Below are 18,834 nucleotides of genomic sequence, written 5' to 3'. Positions count from 1 at the left end.
CCTCTTGTGAAATGCATCTGGAGCACAGCTGCGTCCTAAGGGCAGGCCATCAGGATGATGGAACACCCATGTTCAAGTCAGAAGGGCAAAAGGTTCACAACTTGGGCCAAAAGTCAGCTTTTTACTTTTTTCACAAGATGCCTCAAGAAAGCCAGATACATTTGTGGCCACAAGTGTCACCTCCTTTAAGTAAAAGCATTGGAGTATGTGTTACCAGGTGGGGAACATTCTGTGATGAATGCCAAACACATGCCTAGGCACTCTCTAGATATTCTGGACAGGCAGTTCAGGCTATCATCTACATATTCCTTTGCAACGTGATTACAGTGTCAAATTATTCCCTGCAAGTCCCCATTAGGAGCTGGCTGAGCAGATCACAGTGTCTCAGACTGCTTCCAAACCACTCAGCTGTGCAATGAGAAACCACTTGACAATCAGCACAGAAACTGGGTAAGAGGAAGATTGAAAGGCAGAGGGAAAACATCAGCCAGAGCATAAGAAAGGAGGTGTCACGTACTGACTGTGTGTGACATTAGCGGTGGTAGGTGGAAAGAGGTGGAAAGGGCGTGGTGTAGTGGTTAAGAGCAGGTGGATTCTAATCTGGATAACCGGGTTTGATTCCCCACTCCTCCACCTGAGTGGCAGAGGCTTATCTGGTGAACCAGATGTGTTTCAGCACTCTTACATTCCTGCTGGATGATTTGGGGCTGGTCACAGTTCTTTGGAACTCTCTCAGCCCCTCCTACCTCACAAGGGAAAGGAGCTTGTAAGCCACCTTGAGTCTCCTTGCAGGAGAAAAAGGTGAGGTATAAATCCAAAAATCTTCTCTCTTTTCTTCTTCTGTGAAAAGGAACTATTCTAAATTTTGGAGATGGCAGGATTTGCACTCAAATATGGACCCTTCTAGAAGTATAATGTAGAGGATAATGGCAGGATATGCACTCAAATATGGACCCTTCTAGAAGTATAATTTTGCAAACAGTAGATGAGATGGTGAGACTGTAACAGCTATTCAATGTCTGTGTTTCTGGGAAGAAAGAGGTACACAAACAATCTGCAAATAGGAAACTAGGTTTCTATGTGCAGGGATTTGGGAGAAGGGAGTTCATGGATGAGCTTTCAGTTGCATGAGACTCCGGTCTGAGGTAAAGCAGTTATACTTCTTCATCCACGAGGCCCATGTTTCCCTCCTTAATATACTAAACTACAGGAGAGAATGCCAACCTGAATGACCCAATACCCCCTCCCCCCAAAAATACTACAAGGGAGACAATTTTTTCTCCAGAGCTGTGCTTGATACACTCCTCTGCTACTCACCTGTATTTGCTCTTGTGTCCACTGATCAAGATTGACTGATTTTACCCGGGATATGTGGACACCCAGGTTCCTGTGGATTCCAGCACAGCGGATGCAAATGAAAACGCCAATGTTCCACGATGCCCATCTTGGTCCTGAGAGGGGATAAAAGAAAGCTTTCACAAATGTGCTTTTGGGCATCAGGTGGGCTGTCCTGAGTGACCTCTGGGTCGAGGCGCCACTGCAAGCCAGTCTGGAACTAGAAGAGTTTCCATCTAAAACACGAACTGGGTTTTAAACTTCCACCACTGGGGAACCTGGACACCACAGCATGCTGGTCAACGAAAGGAGAACCCCAAATCCTGCTCCCTGCCCCACTGGCAGACAAAGCAGGCAGAAGGCTGGAAAACAAGGGGGCAGGCAGGAAGAGGCAGTGACTCGCTTCTTTAAGTGACTGCTCCAGAAATATCCCCAAGCATAACCCACCCCTGCAACAGTTAATCTGTGGCAAGGAGAGATGTTTCAGTCCACTGGTTTAGTAACAAGAGGAAGGAGTCCTCGGTAAAGAAGAAGAGATTTCCTTCCAAAGTCTCTGTTGCTGAGTTGCAGCGCTACAAGTTGAAGAAATGACATGTTGTTACCCTATTACATTTTTGGCCTTCCTTCAAAAGCTCGGGTGGTGTGAACATGCTTATTCCCCCCTGATCATTTTACCTGCCAGCCTGTGAGGTGAGTTAGGCCAGTCATCCTTTTACAGTGACCTCTTGTCGGAGAAGTGATTTGAACCCAGCTCCTCCCAGCCCTTGTTGTACATTAACAATTATACCACACTCCACACTGCAGCCTTTCAGACCTTAACACCGGTTTGCAAGGGACTGTACTGAAGAACCCCACAAAAACAGAACTCTCACTTCAGAAAACACTTTACAAGGCTCTGCTCGTTCATCCCTCAAATTCTGCTATGAGGTCATGCAGTATTTCGTTATTTCAGCAAACAGGGAACAAAAAGTCCCCAGAAAATTGGACACAGCAGGACTCAGCTTCTGCAAGACCTCAGATAGGGGAGCAACAGAGCTACTCTGGCCTCAGGTGTCTCAGAGCTCACTTGCCGAGGACATTCCATGCCAATGAATTGGGCCTCTTCAGTCCCATTCAAAATCTGAGAAACCTTTTAGCAACAAGGCCTCCAGTTGTCAAGTAAGACCTGACTGATGAATGTGAAATTGGCTGTTGTGGGTTTTCTGGGCTGTGTGGCCATGGTCTGGCTGTTTTTGCTGCAAATGTTTCGCCTGCATCTATGGCTGGCATCTTCAGGGGTATGCGATGGCAAGATGTGTTTCTCTCTGTGGCACAGTGAGAATCACATTCACAACTGTAAAAAGGAAGAGAGTCTGAACATCAACAAAACCTGGCTACCAGTACTAAAAAAACACCAAACCAAAAACCAGACATTCAAAGGCAACTGCAAATGAACTCCACACCTGGCTCATGCTAACCCAATTGCAATTGCTAGTGCAGTTGCAAGTGTGAATGTTTGCAATTGCAAACACAAGTGCAACAGTCAATGCAAATGTAAATGAGCTCTACTCAGACACATGCAAGTGTGCCTCGCCTCCATGTTAAGGGGATAAAATACATACCCAATCATACAATCACTCCACACTGTGCCACAGAAACAGATCTCATCATGGCATGCCTCTGAAGATGCCAGCCATAGATGAAGGTGAAATGTTAGGAGCAAAAACTACCAGACCACCAGTCACGGAGTTCAGAAAATCCACAGCAGCCAACTGATTCCGGCCATGAAAGCCTTTGACAAAAGCCTCAATTATCATTGCTGTCGGTTTTTGTCGTTTTCAGTTTTCGTCGATCCATTCCCTGAAAATGTTATCTCAGTTTTTGTAGTTTGCTTCAATTTTCGTCGATTTTTGTTGGCGCGTGCGCACTGTTTTCACAATGAAAACTGGCAACCCATGTATTCGCATGGCTTGCCAGTGGAAGCCTCGGTTTTTGTCGGTTTCGGTTTTCGCTGAGGTTTCCTGGACGATGAAAACCGAGGTTCCACTGTACATTGAATGTGAAAAATTTTCTCCAGCCTTCAATTTGGAACAGGCCAGCTCCTAGTTCTATCTCTTTCCCACTGCCCCTCCTCCACTTTCCACTTCTCCAATTGCTCCAAATATGAGTTGTTTAACAAACTTCCCAGGAGCATCAACCCTGACAGGGGTCTGCAACCTGCGGCTCTCCAAATGTTCATGGACTACAATTCCCATCAGCCCCTGCCTCCATGGCCAATTGGCCATGGGGGCAGGGGCTGATGGGAATTGTTGTCCATGAACATCTGGAGAGCTGCAGGTTGCAGACCCTAGCATGACAAAGCCAATGCTGCAGCCTGGCAAGCTAACTGAGGAACTGGACCAAAGCTCATGCTTCAGATTATAAGAGCATGAGAAGATCCCTGCTAGATCAGGCCCATGGTCCATTGAGTCCAGTATCAATTCCATACAGTGGCCAAGCAGTTGTTGTGGGGAACCAAACAGAGTTCAGAGGCCTTTCCTGATGTTGCCTCCTAGCATTGATTGTCAGAAACTTATCCTACTTGGACCTAGAAGTTCCTTTTAGTCACTACAGCTGGAAGCCACTGGCAGATCTCTCTACCTCCTGTGGTATTTTTGCATTTTCCGGGTTGAGAATCAGCAGAATGTTAGATCGAGCCCTGATCATTTCAACACTCAAGCCTTTCCCTACTGGATGAATCGCTGCTACTGAATGATTAACCAAAGACTCCTTCTGCATTTGCCAAAGCATGAGAAGGAGGAGGTGAGCCCCAAACATCTGATCAAAAATTTCAGACTGCATTGGGCACATCCAATCCCCAGTACCTGTAAATGCGATTCCACAGAACCTAATCAGAATTCACAGAGTGCTTTTACACAATGCAAAATGCTTCAGTTAAATCCTGCTCTAAAGAGCCGCCATCGGTTCCAAGCACTGAGGCCCTGAAGCAACAACACTCCCATGGGACAGTCTCAGCACCTGTCTTCTTAAATATAATAATAATAATGATTTTATGCTGTCAAACTACAACTGATTCATGGCAAGCTCAGGGCCACCACGTTTTCAAGGCAAGAGATGGTCTGCTGCCAGCTTTATCTGCATAGCTCCACCAGCATTCCTTAGAAGAGGTCTCCCATCCATGTATAACCATGCTCAACCTGTTTAGCGACCGAGCTCCATTGAAACTGGGGATAGGCAGGCCTATTCAAACTGCCCTTTGAAAATGTATTTATGCATAATTCATTGCTCGGTGCTCTTTCACTTCACAACCCTCACAGGATGCCAATTAGGTAACTTTTGGAAGGGCAAGTCAAAATGCAACACCGGAAGTCCTTGATTTAAAGTCTAGAAGCATCGTTTAGCTCAGAAACCAATGCATGGGGAAAGACAGAACTCATGAACAACAGTGTGACTCAGGGCCCAATTAGACAATATGTGGGAAGAGACATGAACAATCCTGATTCTGAAAATGCTGAAAAAGAACTTAGGGCGGCTGCCAGTTCCAGAAAAGGAAAGATGCGAGGGTAGTAGGGGAGAATGAAAGCTTAAGCCTACTCTAAGACATTGATCAACTCAAAGAGCTCCCCTTATGCTCTCCGTAGGTTAAAAAAGGCACCTCCCATCTTTAAAAATAAGAAAGTGGCTATAGGTAAGAAAGTGGCTGGAAAAGGGAAGGAACGACACATTGGAGGGAAAAGATGACTGGAGATGAGAAGAGCAAAGATCTAGGCCAGTGGTGGCGAACCTTTGGCACTCCAGATGTTATGGACTACAATTCCCATCAGCCAAAGGTTCGCCACCACAGATCTAGGCTGTATACCGTGGAGTTAAACAAGACTCAGTAGAAACATTGCTATGTTTGCTTATGTTCATTTTTTACTTTTTACTTTTAACTTTCTTTTCCTTTCTTGCAACTTTTTGTTGATAAAATGAAAATTATTTGAAAAAGTCTTGATAGAGGAGTGGAAATACATTTCTGCAGGGATTATACAAGAAACCAGAGGGTTATGATGGTGAGAAAGCACAGCACTTGGCAAAATTTGCAGAATGAGAACAGGATGAACTAGAACAGAGGTGCACAGACTTCAATGCACAGAGAAAAGAGGCGGGGGGGGGGGAGGGAGGGAGATGTGGGAGAAGAGCTGCAGTATAAATAAAACATTAACAACTGTCAGAACCCAAGCAGCTGCCTACTGACTCCACAGCATGAACAGCTTAAAAATGCATGCATGAAGTAGCAGCTGTACTGGGAACCTTTTCGGTTGGCAAGAGACATTAAAATGCATGTGTATCTGGGCCCATTGGCAGGGAAGGGAAGGCAGCATTTGACCTGTAGTTTGTGTGCAACGAAAGAGAGATCAGCTCTCACTGAGAAGAGTTTAAGAATGGATCACAGCTCAGGAAGTTGCAGGTGTTAGCCAGCCACACAAAGTTATGAGCACTCAATAGTTCTGGGAGGCTTATGCACAGAACTGTTGGACTTCAGCCAAGACCTGAGGATGTCTCCACTGCACCCAAGACACAGCAGTGGAGATGAAAGTCCTCTTTCCGACAAAGAAACCTCCAAACTTACAAGCACCAAGGCTGCTGAAGGAGACACAAAGGAACTCCTTTTACACAAATTCCAGCCACTCTTGAAAATGCAAGGTTTCAAAAATGCATGAAAATATTAGAAAGTTATTAATATATGTTCCCAAAGCTGGTGTGTGTGGAGCCCATAGTCTCATTTTGCAGACAGTGAAAGGCCCTACTCTTTGCAGAATGGGTCCACGGGATCCAGGCCGCGACATAAAAGCCTGTGAGCCAACCTCTTCCATTCCCACCTTCAGTTACGTCAGCCATTATGCTATAAACCAGTTACAAAAGAAATCAATCAAGAGCAGATGCTTGCTATGTTTGTTTATTTCACGCTATATCACTGACCTACTTTACAGGGTTGCTCTGTGTTATGAGACTACGTACAAGCTGAACCTCCAACTCTTAAAAATGCACCTATATAAATGCAAAAAGGATTAAATGCAATGAGGGATAAACAATCTTGACAATGTAAACTTCAACAAATTCACTATCAAACCTGGATAGTAACAATTAAAGCATGTCGTCTTTGTCAGTGTCCATATTTTACAACCCAAAAAAACGTTGGTCATGCAGTCCTTATAGTTTTTAGACCTGCAAGATTTGTCTCTAAGCAGATATGGACCGAGGCAAGGGCACTAAACAAAAGAATTTGCTTGAAAGCGGAGGTTGCAGTTCCAGGCACTATTATTTACAGGTCAATCCATTTTAAGCAAGTTTCTATATAAACATGCATAAAACTTTCTCAAGAGCTGGGCCACAAGCAAGTGCTGGGTATTACAGTACTGTCGGGTTTCTCAATGAGGTAGAAAAAGACTGTTTGAATGACACTGTTGAATGTTTTTAGAAACTGTGCCCTGTCCTGGATGGGCCAGACTGGCCAATCTTGTAAAAGCCAAGCAGGAATGGCCCTGCTTGGTAGTTGGATGGGAGACCACCAAGGAAGTCCAGGGCTATTGTATAGAGGCAGGTAATGGCAAACCACCTCTGTTCATCTCTTGCTGTGAAGATCCTACAGGGTCACCGTATGCTGGTTGTGATTTAACAGCAGTTTCCACCCTCCATTTATAATCTGACAACATAATGATGGAAGATTTTAAAAAAGTAGGGATACCGCTGCCATTCCAATGGAGTCCTCCATGCTTGGCTCTTATCCAGTTCAGAAAGGGCTAAAATATTCACTCCCTATGCAACTGGGATTCCTAATCCATCAATGTGGGAAGTTAACATTGCTTTTTTTTTAAACAACATTGTGAACTACTTTGAGGACTTTATGGTGAAATGCTGCATAGACACAAATACATAAAATCATCTTATGGACTTCAGGATACCTGGGATGGCTTACTAGCTCCTGAGATTAAGAGGAAACCCACCACAAATGCAATTCACACCTGAGATAAACCATTAAGTGGCAAAAAAATGACAATATACCCCTCCCCTATTTTTTCTCTCTTTTGAAAAACACTCAGAAAAAGGAGACTTACTGTACAGGGCTTGGGTGGTCATAATCTATTTTTAGGAGATCAGTAGGCTCTAACCTATTTTTGTATTGAATTCAGATCTGCTTTTAATTCAGAGTTTATATAACTTGGGTTATTGTACTAATTTATAAACACGTGCTGCCATGTTAAAAAAAACCTGACATTGTCAGTGTGAAACGAGCATGAATGAAACATGCCTGTCTGGATTAGGACAGACAATTACAAATTGAACACATTTAGATATAACACACTGCACTGCGAGAACTAAGAATGCTTCCATGCTATTTTTAGGATAACTTGGTTGCAGATAATGAATAAGCAGAGGTTGACCTGTGACATGGGTGGCCGGAGGCACGCACTGTTTCAGTTTCTAATACACTGTCCCCCCAAATGTTCATGTCTATTTGCAATGGAAGCCCTAAAACACTGTAGAATATTACTACTGCATTTTTATTTATTCCCCACTTTTATTTCCAATGGGATCCCAATGTGATTTGTATCATCATTCTACTCTCCCCCATTTTATCCTCATAATAGTAATCCTGTGAAGTAGTCTAGGCTACGTGTGACTGGCCCAAGGACACCCAGCAAGCTTCCACAGCAAAACTGGGACCTGAGCCTGGGTCCTCCTAGCCCAGGGGTAGGGAACCTGCGGCTCTCCAGATGTTCAGGAACTACAATTCCCATCAGCCTCTGTCAGCATGGCCCCTGTCCTAGCCCATAGGTGTCAAACTTGTTCCCATGGGAACTGTAGTCCATAACATCTGGAGGACGAGTTTGACACCTGTATCCTAACCCTACACTCCGACAACACAAGATTGGCTGTAGAGCATTTCCTAGGGTGAATGCTTAGTTCATAAGAGGGGCTGTCCATCACTGATTATTTTGCCACTGAAGCAAATAATGTGCTTAAGAGTACCCTACTGGGGCGGTGAGTTTTAGGGAAAGAGCAGTAGGAGAAGGCATGCTGTTTTATAGGAAGCCTGTTTATCATGGCTATCCTCATTAAGCAGCCTCTGTTCTCAAACATTTATAGGAGCGTAGGTTAGGGGTAGTTAGTTTCCTCCTTAGTATGTGATCAGGGAGTGTAAGTTAGATAGGTATAGCCAGCTCTTTTGAAAGAAATCAGGTAGTATTGTTAGGTTATTTTCTTTACAGCAGTTATAGTGTAGTGTAGAGTAGTTTCTAGCTCTATTGTTAGTGTATTGTTATAGTGTTAATGTATTGATACATATTGCTAATATAATGTTACTGTGCTGAGATATTGATTATTGTTGCTGTATTGATACATTGCTAATGTATTGAATTGTTAATGTATTGATATAGTGCTGCTGGAATTGTAACTGGCTAACTCTAGGTTTGATCTGTGAAGTTGCCATCTGAAACTTTATTTTATTTTACAGTTTTATGTTTGTTATTTTACAAGCTTGTATTCTACTTAATGTATACTGTTATATTACCAGTATGTTGTTCGCCGCCCTGAGCCCTACGGGGATGGGCGGGGTATAAATCAAGAAGAAGAAGAAGAGTTTGGATTTATATCCCCCCTTTCTCTCCTGCAGGAGACTCAAAGGGGTTTACAATCCCCTTGCCCTTCCCCACTCACAACAAACACCCTATGAGGTAGGTGGGGCTGAGAGAGCTCCGAGAAGCTGTGACTAGCCCAAGGTCACCCAGCTGGCGTGTGTGGGAGTGTACAGGCTAATCTGAATTCCCCAGATAAGCCTCCACAGCTCAGGCGACAGAGCTGGGAATCAAACCCGGTTCCTCCCGATTAGATACACAAGCTCTTAACCTCCTACGCCACTGCTGCTCCTTCTTTTTTGAAACAGCAGTAACAGCAACAAGAAAGAGGAGGAGTAGAAGGAGAAGAGTGAATGAATCAATTAAAAACATAGGTATGCAGCACCCACAATGTACTTCTCAATTAAACACCTGCTCCTGCAACCACTTTCTTTTGAGGAACACCACAGCAAATTATGGGAACCGGTTGCGTTCAGTGTGGGTTCCACAGGGTGATATTCTTTTCATTCATGCTTTTCAATCTCTACGAATACCCCTTAAGACAAACCATTCACAGTTTTGGGGATGATTATCATTGACATGCTGACGATTCCTAGCTCTGTACAGCTTCACCCAAGGTGCCTGGTGATGTAGTAGTCCTGAATCGCTTCTTGGATACTGTGGTTTACTGGCTAAAAATGAACAAATTGCAACTAAAGCCTAAAGAGATTGAGGATAATGCTTGCTGGGACATTATCCTCTCCATCTCTGATGGAGTTCAGCTGACCCTTGCTGAGTCAGTTAAAAAACTTGGAGCCACAGTGGATCCAGCGATAATACTGGAGAAGCAAGTTAATGTAGCTGCAAAACCATGCTTTCTACCAACCCAGCCTACCCCATAAGATGGTTCCTTACGTTGACATGGCTGACCTGGCCACCAGAATCCATGCCACAGTAACATCAAGACAAGAGTAGTGTCCTGCACTCTTACTGTAATGTCTCCCCTCAAAAGCGATGCAGAAATTCCAGTCGGTGCAGAACACTGCGGCTCAGCTATTGTTAGGACCTAAGCGGAGAATGCATATCACTTCCACTTGGCAAAGATTCCATCAGCTGCCTGTTAGTTACTGGGCACATCCAAAGTTCTTTGTGGCCTCAGTCACTTATCTGGGGGGCTGTATCTCCCCCTATTTTCTGCCCAACAGCTTTGCTCATGTCTGCAGGGCTTCTGCGGGTGCCAACCTGCAAAGGGGCAAAATCAACAACTGCCCATCCATGATCTTTCTCTATTGTGGCTCCCACCTCATGGAATGGTTTGCCCAAGGAGGTCCGGAAGGCTCCCACTCTCCCAGCTTTCTGCAAACTATGCAAAATGTAACTATTCAAGAGGGCTTTTTTGTCCAGGGTTGCACTGAGCAAAATCATTCACAAACTTACTTGGATAAATAAACAGGGACTACAGCCTATATTGCAGTGTATAGCTTACTGTAAGTAAGATGTTGTTACGCAATCTTTGTATGGTTTAATGTATCACGTTCATAGTTATACTATCCTTCAGTTCTTTCTAGTTAGTTCCAGACGTCTGCAACCTAATGCATTGTTAACCAAATGCCCCGTTTTGTTGATTGAACTGACTCACTATGTGTAATCTGCCTGGAGTCCTGTGAGAAAGGTGGACTGAAGAATTAATCTAAATAAATGTGAGTGTACTCAAGTTTCAAGCAATGTTTGCTGAGGAAGAAAGCTGTATTATGACGACACTGGACTTGTACACGCCCCATTGGAATGGATACAGCCAAGTGGAGTCTGCATGTTCCAGAGTGTTACCGCCTGTAATAAGGCACTCAGAACCAAGAGAATACCATCCACAGTGCCTTGCTTATAAGCATTTCCTAGAGGAATCTAGCTGGCCAAAGTTGGAGGCAGAATACAGGCCCTTCAGTTAATTAGTAACTCATAAGAACAAAAAAACCTAACCTTAGAAGAGTCCTGATGGATCAGGCTATTGGTCCATCTAATCCACCATCCTCTCTCACACTGTGGCCATCCAACTGTCCTTGAGTGACAATAAATCAGCAATAAAAGCCAAGGTCATCCCCTGATATTGCCCCCTTGCCCAGACATTCAAAGGCTTGGTAGACCCATCCTTCAGTAATCTTTCTAACCCCTTTTTAAAGCCAACTTTGCATCTTCTGGTAGAGTGTTTCACAATATAATGTCTCACTGAATAAAGTAGTACTTCCTTTTCTCCATCCTGAATCTACAGCCCATCAATTTCATTGGGTGCCACCAAGTTCTAGCATTATGGGAACTCAGTTCGGCTTGTGTTTGCAGAAGTATTTAAAAGGCAGCTGATTGTGGAAATCAGCACCATGGCACCTAAAAAGCTGACAGACTTTTTGTAACACAAGTTTCCATAGACTAGATTCACCTGACAAACCTGTTTTTGGAACAGGGGCTAACTGCCATGGTCTATTGCCCAAGGCATCAGTTGGACAACAGCCCTAGTGGGATGCTCAGGAGACAAGGACAGAGCCAAGAGGGTAAAAAATGAAGTCCCTCTGGAGTAACCTGGTTTTCCAAGGAATACTGCAGCTCTGCCTGTGTTTCACTATCTAGCACACTTCATACTTTGAAGATGAACAGAGTCAACAACTCAGTTTATTAATGTTCTACAGAAAAAGAAGTCAAACGTTATCATAATCCCAAACTCCCAGAACTATTAAGGTGGTCATGTTTTCTAGGGTGAGCAGGGGAAAAGAATACCAGCTGCAATTCAGGCTTCTAGTTGAACAAGGCCCAGGGGCATTTTGCAGCAAGAAGTCACGTAGGCTGTGTAAGAGGATGTATTACAAGGACTCTGCAACAAGGCGCATATTTTCACCTTTGCCTCTTCAGCTGCAAGATGAGCATTACTTATATATCATAACTTCTTTCACTTATCAGGATGGCCTATGAGCCACTGCAGTTTTTCTGGATTTCAAACTACTGGGGCAGCAGGTCAGAAAAATCTCCACCTAGAGGACTGGATTCTGAAAGCTATAGAATATTCACAAATGGTGACATGGACAACATTATTAAGAGACAATAGTTTGAACATTTTTTTTTAGAAAACTGGAAATGTTTCATGGAATATCTTTCTAAAACTTGTTCAAATAGAGTAGTAGAAGAAGAAGAGTTTGGATTTATATCCCCCCCCCCCTTTCTCTCCTGCAGGAGACTCAAAGGGGCTTACAATCTCCTTGCCCTTCCTCCCTCACAACAAACACCCTATGAGGTAGTAGTGGCAGGGTTTGCAATCCAAAGGAAACCATAGATTGTAACCTTTAGAATACACTTAAGAAATAGTTATTGAATTAACGTCTTAATCATATATGCATGAATCCAGAGATAACTTTTAAACAGATGAGATAGATGAAAGTCAATACATGACGTGTAGTTGGTTTTTTATGTTTGCATGTTTTGTTTGCTTGTGTTTTGTGTGAGAAAATAAAAGTTATATTTCAAAAAAGAGAAAATTCTCCACATGGGACATCAGTTAACATCTAGCACCCACAGAAGATGTTCACTTTAGCATCTTCACAGGATTTGTAAAGCATGCAGCAATGCTCAACGGGCCATCTGGAACAAGCAATGGTTTAGCAAAAAATGGTAGCATCTTAAAGACATCTTACATTTTCTCCAGCATAACCTTTAGGGCAGTGGTTCTCAACCTTCCTAATGCCGCGACCCTTTAATACAGTTCCTCATGTTGTGGTGACCCCCAACCCTAACATTTATCCATTTTACAGATGGAGAACACTGATGCAGAGTCTTAGGCGACCCCTGTGAAAGGGTCGTCTACACGCGAGACCCCCAAAGGGATCCCGACCCACAGGTTGAGAACCACTGGGGATTAGACCCTCAGATGATGGGGACTCTCTAGCCTGCCAAAATGGAGGCTGCAACAATATCTAAGGGTTTTTTAAAAGTATTATAGGACTCTAATTCATTTTTGCAGCAGCTGATGAACAAATGCTTTAGGCGTCCCTACAACCTGAGGCTAGATTGGAAAGGATCTTCTTGGTTGTGGTGCCAAAGCTTTGGTACTCCTTACCCAGGGAAATTCATCTGCCTCCCTCTACCACTGCCTTCTGCCAGTGGGTGAAGCTTTTTTTGTTTTGTGTGACAAACACCAGTAAACTACTTCCTAGGTCATGTTACGTGTGTTTGTATGTTTATAGGTTTTTATTGTATTGCTTAAATCCTAAGACATAATTCACTAAGGTTTAGAATGCTTGGCGACAGCTCACTTCCAGCCAATCACCAAGCATTCTGCTGGAGCTCTACCAAGCCCCTCCCCCCCGCCCACACTCCCCACAAGAATAACAGGGCCCGGCAGTGGAGTGGTGGCAAGTCACCCTCCCACCTGGGCCTGCACCGGCCCACCAAAGCCCTCCATCCCCCCTAAACAAGAAGCAGGGCCCAGCCGAGCAGCAGTGGCAATGTGCCCTCTTGCCTGGCCTGGAACCAGGGACCTGTCCTGCTTTTACTGCATGGCCCCCAAGCAGCTTGCCCAGCTGCCACCTCTGCCACCTCCTTCTTGGCTCTCCCTCCTCTCAGAGAGTCCTGGCAGGCAAATGAGCAGTGTCACCTCACATACAATCCGGGGCTCCATTCTTGCCACTGCTGGGCCGCCTCACTCCTTCCTTCTGCCCCTTTCCCAGGCTGCTGAGAGCCAGGATGTTGAGCCGTAAGCAAGCAAGGGCCATCCTTCCCTGCCCAGCCCAGGCATCAGCAGCTGGAGGGTGCAGTGACTCCAGCTTAACCAGGTAAAGTGCTCCTTCAGTCTCACAAGCCCTTTGCTTCCCTCCTCTGCCTCCTTTCCCACCTCCAGTAATTTATTTATTAGTCCCCCCCACTTACTTCATCCCTCTGTCCCCTGCTCCGTTTAAATTTATTTCCTGATTCAAATATCCTCCTTCCTCTTCACACCCCCCAGTTTTCTCCTGCAACCACTTCTTGATTTGCACTCCCCTTTCTCCCCTGTCTTCTTTTTGGAACTATCAGTTTAAGGTCTTATGCCCCTTCCTCTTCCCCCTTTTCCTCCTGAGTTACTATTCCTCCCCTTTCTCTCTCCTGCACCTTCTTCTGACCCCCCCTCCTCCACATTTTCTTGCAAGATACAGCAATTTTTAAAAAATGACAAAATTGGAAAGTTTGAGTTTTGAAAAACCGATGGGTGGAGAAGAATCCCTAGGTCAGGGGTCTGCAACCTGCGGCTCTCCAGATGTTCATGAGCTACAATTCCCATCAGCTCCAGATGTTCATGAACTACGATTCCCATCAGATGGGAATTGTAGTTCATGAACATCTGGAGAGCTGCAGGTTGCAGACCCCTGCCATAGGTGATCCCGAGCAGTTGTGATAGCCCAAAACAGTTGTGATAGCCCAAGGGATTCCAGAGATACAGCCATTCTTTCCCTGCGGTGGCCATTTTAGAAAAAATGGGGGGTATGAATTTCAAAAAAACCAATTAGTGGGAGAGAATTCTCAGGGGGGCACTGAACAGAACGCAGTTAAAACAGCTGTGATCGTCCAAGAGATTCCAGAGATATAGCTGGTTTTATCCGCAGCAGCTATTTTAATATAGGGACTTTTTTCTAAGGTGGAAGTACACTACATTCACTTTCTTCAAACAGCACAGAACCACATTTTTATCTTTTGGGGGAACAGAGTTTAGGAATGATCTGAACAATGCTATCTTAGATCTAAAACCTAAAGAACAGTTTAACACATTTCCTTTGCAAAAGTAGCACCTGAGATTTTCCACAATCACAGCTGTTAAATACATGTTTACTTCTAGTCTCTCTCTTTGGTCAAGTGAGAGTTCGCTCTCATTGTGCAAAGCTGAATTTTTACTGTACTTGCGGAAACACCTGTTGTGCTTCCATCGGCACCTCATAGCAGAAACTCTGCCAAACCCCAAGTATGCAAGTAGTATTCACACATGACAAAGACATGTGGGTTTTTTTTATAAAGGCGTTCTGACATCTCTCAAAAAGCATTTCATTCGGCCGTCACTATGGCAACCATCCACAGGTTTTGCGTGTGTTTTGTTCGCTTGAAAACTGAAAAGTTCGGTATTCGACGGAAAAGCTGAAATTGCCTCACAAATGGCAGGCTGCCCATTGCTCACTTAACATCACTCGTACCCACGTCACAGATTCAAAATGTGTCTGAAATTTCCACCATTTGTAATGGGATGACTCAGGACCAGTCACCATTCTGTAAATGGTAATGGCCGAGAAACATCAAAGAGAAACATCTCACCCTGTACGGATGAAAGGATCAACATTAGTAGGGCATCCACTCAATTTCTATCAGCTTATTAGAAGCGTGCTACATCCCCACTCAAACTGTAGGCCACATGTGATAGTATTGACCTTGCGCTCATATCTAGAAGGTGGAGCAACTGGGAAACTGACAGGACAAGGTTGGCAAAAGACTCTATGCCCCCTATACCATTCTCACTTTGCACAGATCAAGGCAAGAGGCAGTGAGAAAATTATTTGTTTACATGTCCTCCAAACCAATTTTAGGTAGAGGGAAACCAGTGAGAATAGCTTTTCCAGAGCGCCTACCCTTCCCATCAAACACAGTGGAAATCAACTCCCTACAGGGAATTCACCACAATTCCTGGCTGTACCATCAAAGAAAGCTGTGCTCTTCTGAAGGGTTACTGCTCAAGGTTAGTTTCAAAGGGTGGCCATGTTGGTCTGCTGTAGAAGACCTAGATTCAAGTCCAGTAGCTCCTTGGAGTCCAACAAGATTTTCAGGGAATGAGCTTCCAAGATCCAAAACTCCCTTCATCATATATTCAAGGTTAGAGAACCATATTTTGATAAGAGCTCTGTCCACCCTCTATGTGTGGCTCTGCAACCTTTCCCAAGTTTGTCCAGTGCTCCCTGCAATTCTTAACATTTTAGATAAATTGACTAGACCCTTCTATGCTAATTGAAGGCTTATGAATAGCTGCTTAATGTTAGAACCTCACCTGACAACACGGAAAGGAAGCTACTGTATACTGCATAGGGGCTGGTTCTGACCCCTACACCACTTTAGATCTTTGATGGGCCACAGTTGAGTAATATTTAAGGACTTAGAAGGCCCTGCAGCAAACTGATGTTGAATTCCCCATAAAGATCAAGTATTGCATGGAGTTGCCATGCAAGCAGATACAAACACAAAGAATCAGAAGTATGCTGCTACCTAGGACATAATTCTAAACCAGGGAGGGCAGACTTTTTTGCCTAAGGGCCACCCTGGTGACTCGAGTCACCTTTGCGATCTCTTACTGATTGGGAGTTTTATCTCAATTACCTGGCTTGCACTCTAGTTATTTGAGGGGGGAAAAAGAGCCATATGCATATTTTAAATAAATGTCATAAAAATCCAGTTTCATAAGCTTTACACCTCCTGTCTCTTAGTCACTAGATTTCCCATCCTGCTCTCATAACTCGCCATAGTATTCAGTCACAAATATAGACTGTTTAACGGCTTACAAGGCAAAAAGATACACTTAAAAGAAAAACCAAACAGAAAAGTGTGAAAATTCTGGCATGAAGACTCTCCAAAACCAGTCTCAACAAGCCAACTGGAGCTCCCAGAACTTAAAAGGCGGGGGTAGGGTAGGGGTGGGGACTACAACCTTGGAGTCACATGCAGTTTGCTGGTGCCTTCCATCCAGCACTTGAACTACTTCACAGCATGATGGATGGGCTGAGCTGCTGGTAGCAGAGACTCCTAAAAAATGGCCTCAGAGGGTAGCTGTGCTGATCCGCAGTGCAGAGGCTATACATGAGTCCAGTAGCACCTTAGAGACCAACATGATTTTGGGGGCTATAAGTTTTAGAAAGTTAAAACTGATGAAGGAAAGCTTGTAGCCTGAAAATCTTGTTGGTCTCTTCGGTGCTACTGGCCTGGAATCTTCCTGAAAAGTAACCCGAGGGCCATCATGAGCAGCAGATTGGGCAAAGAGCCGTACCTGTGACTACAACCAAATTGGATCCTGGATCTTTTCATGTCTGAGACCTGAAAAGCAGGTCCCAGATGTGTCCCTCAAGATCAGAGATTTACTCACCTTGGTTCAGAACTAGATCTCAATCAAGAGTATACACAAACAAGCACCTGTTCCCATTTATTCACTTTCTTTGCATTCCGAGCAGGATTTGAAAACGATCAGGCTTGCAGAAATCTGAAGCTGGCATCTAAGCGTTCTGAATTATTTATTCAGGTCTACGCAGGGCCAGAGCCAAAAAGCCTGGTGTTAAGTCCCAAGGATGAGGAGGGTGGAAGCGACGCTTGTGTTTAAGAACTAGAAATATTCTTCCAGCCCAGTTCATGAGAACCATCTAATATTAAAAATGGGACGATATAAAATATTGATACTGAACCTTTCTATAATATGTACTCCAGGCACCTGAGAATAAGAGATGGCCAATCACTGCGTTGACATACCACAAGGCTCCACACGGCCACAAGGGTGAAGGGAGGGTGAGACACTCACATCTACTTGGCAATGTGCTAAAGAGGGTCACATTTCAAAGGAGGCAGTCTCACAACACACCAGGGTGAGGAGGAGCAGGGAACAGATGCTCAGAGAAACCGAAGGAGGAAGTCGTAGGGGGAAACCTTAAACTGACGAGCAGGCTCAGCAGAACTCGCAACAGTGACCATCAGCTGGAGAAGCTCCACTTTGGGTAGAACCTGCAGCTCCTGACACCAGTGGTTCTGGATCCAAAGGAACCTGTGGGGAAGATTGGGGAGGTGCATTCGGAAGAGTAGAGGGGGGGAAGAGTTTGGGAAATGGGAAAGAGTCAGATACAGTACATCTCCACAATGCGACGAGTTCACTGTTAAGGACTTTTAAGTGATGAAGTTATGCACACACTTAAGGCGTATAAGGTCAGCTTGATGAAAGTGTTATCAGGATCTGGAGAGCATACAACAGTTACTCCAGACCTGTACAGCAGGTCGCATCCTAAGTATTTGGTCCCCTCACTGTGCATGTGCTGGTGTGGCCATTGGAACTCACGCCACAGGTTTGTTTCTTGTGTGAGAATGCCAACAAAATAGTAGTCCGGAACACACACTCTTCCTGGAATGGTCATACAGACTGCATGGTGCTAGTGAAATATCAAAAGGAAATGTGGCAGCCAGGAGTAGACTTACAACAGTCCCAGGAGCAACACAGAAAAAGCAACATTTGGAAGGGCCTGGTAGGCCTAAAATTTGGTTGTGGGTCCTACTAAGGACAGGATTCTTCAGCTGTGGCCATGACAGCCACCCAAGGCCACTGCAAAGCCAGACATAGACGGGACACTGTATGACCATTAACAATAGCAAACACATTTACTAAAAGACGGATTGTTTAACTGGCTGACTTACATTCCGCTCTTCAACTCAAAAGGCTCTCATGGTGGCTCACAAAGAATAACATTTTAACTATGACCTACCCCGTGCACCCTGCCAAATCATTAGACGAAACCAAAAAGCACCAAAGCAGGCAACAATCACCCAGAGCCACTTTTCAGTTGCCAAGCCTAGAAACAGTGATAAAAACAGAAATTAAAAGACAATGCATGGCATTAAGTCAGAATAACGGAACACAACAAAATATTTAAATAAATATGAAATATGAATAGCTTTAAGAAGAAGAGTTTGGATTTATATCCCCCCTTTCTCTCCTGCAGGAGACTCAAAGGGGCTTACAACCTCCTTGCCCTTCCCCCCTCACAACAAACACCCTGTGAGGTAGGTGGGGCTGAGAGAGCTCCAAGAAGCTGTGACTAGCCCAAGGTCACCCAGCTGGCGTGTGTGGGAGTGTACAGGCTAATCTGAATTCCCCAGATAAGCCTCCACAGCTCAGGCGGCAGAACTG

At 44.5% G+C, this 18,834-nt stretch overlaps 1 protein-coding gene across 4 annotated transcripts in view; it reads right to left on the bottom strand.

Moving 5' to 3' along the window:
- The window catches only part of SMAP2 (small ArfGAP2), a 50,637-nt gene that overhangs the window by 16,636 nt on the left and 15,167 nt on the right, over positions 1–18,834 (bottom strand). For 2 of the 4 annotated variants that reach the window (XM_048499393.1, XM_048499394.1), the window contains exon 2: positions 1,318–1,451. In XM_048499393.1, coding sequence (XP_048355350.1) covers positions 1,318–1,451 — 134 coding nt within the window. Of the gene's footprint in view, positions 1–1,317; positions 1,452–7,412; positions 7,477–17,585; positions 17,701–18,834 lie in introns of those variants that run through there. The other 2 variants (XM_048499397.1, XM_048499396.1) reach the window with 2 other exon arrangements.

Source organism: Sphaerodactylus townsendi, linkage group LG06 (assembly GCF_021028975.2).
Source record: "Sphaerodactylus townsendi isolate TG3544 linkage group LG06, MPM_Stown_v2.3, whole genome shotgun sequence".
Classification (NCBI taxonomy): domain Eukaryota; kingdom Metazoa; phylum Chordata; class Lepidosauria; order Squamata; family Sphaerodactylidae; genus Sphaerodactylus; species Sphaerodactylus townsendi.
This window is presented reverse-complemented; position numbering and strand designations above follow the sequence as displayed.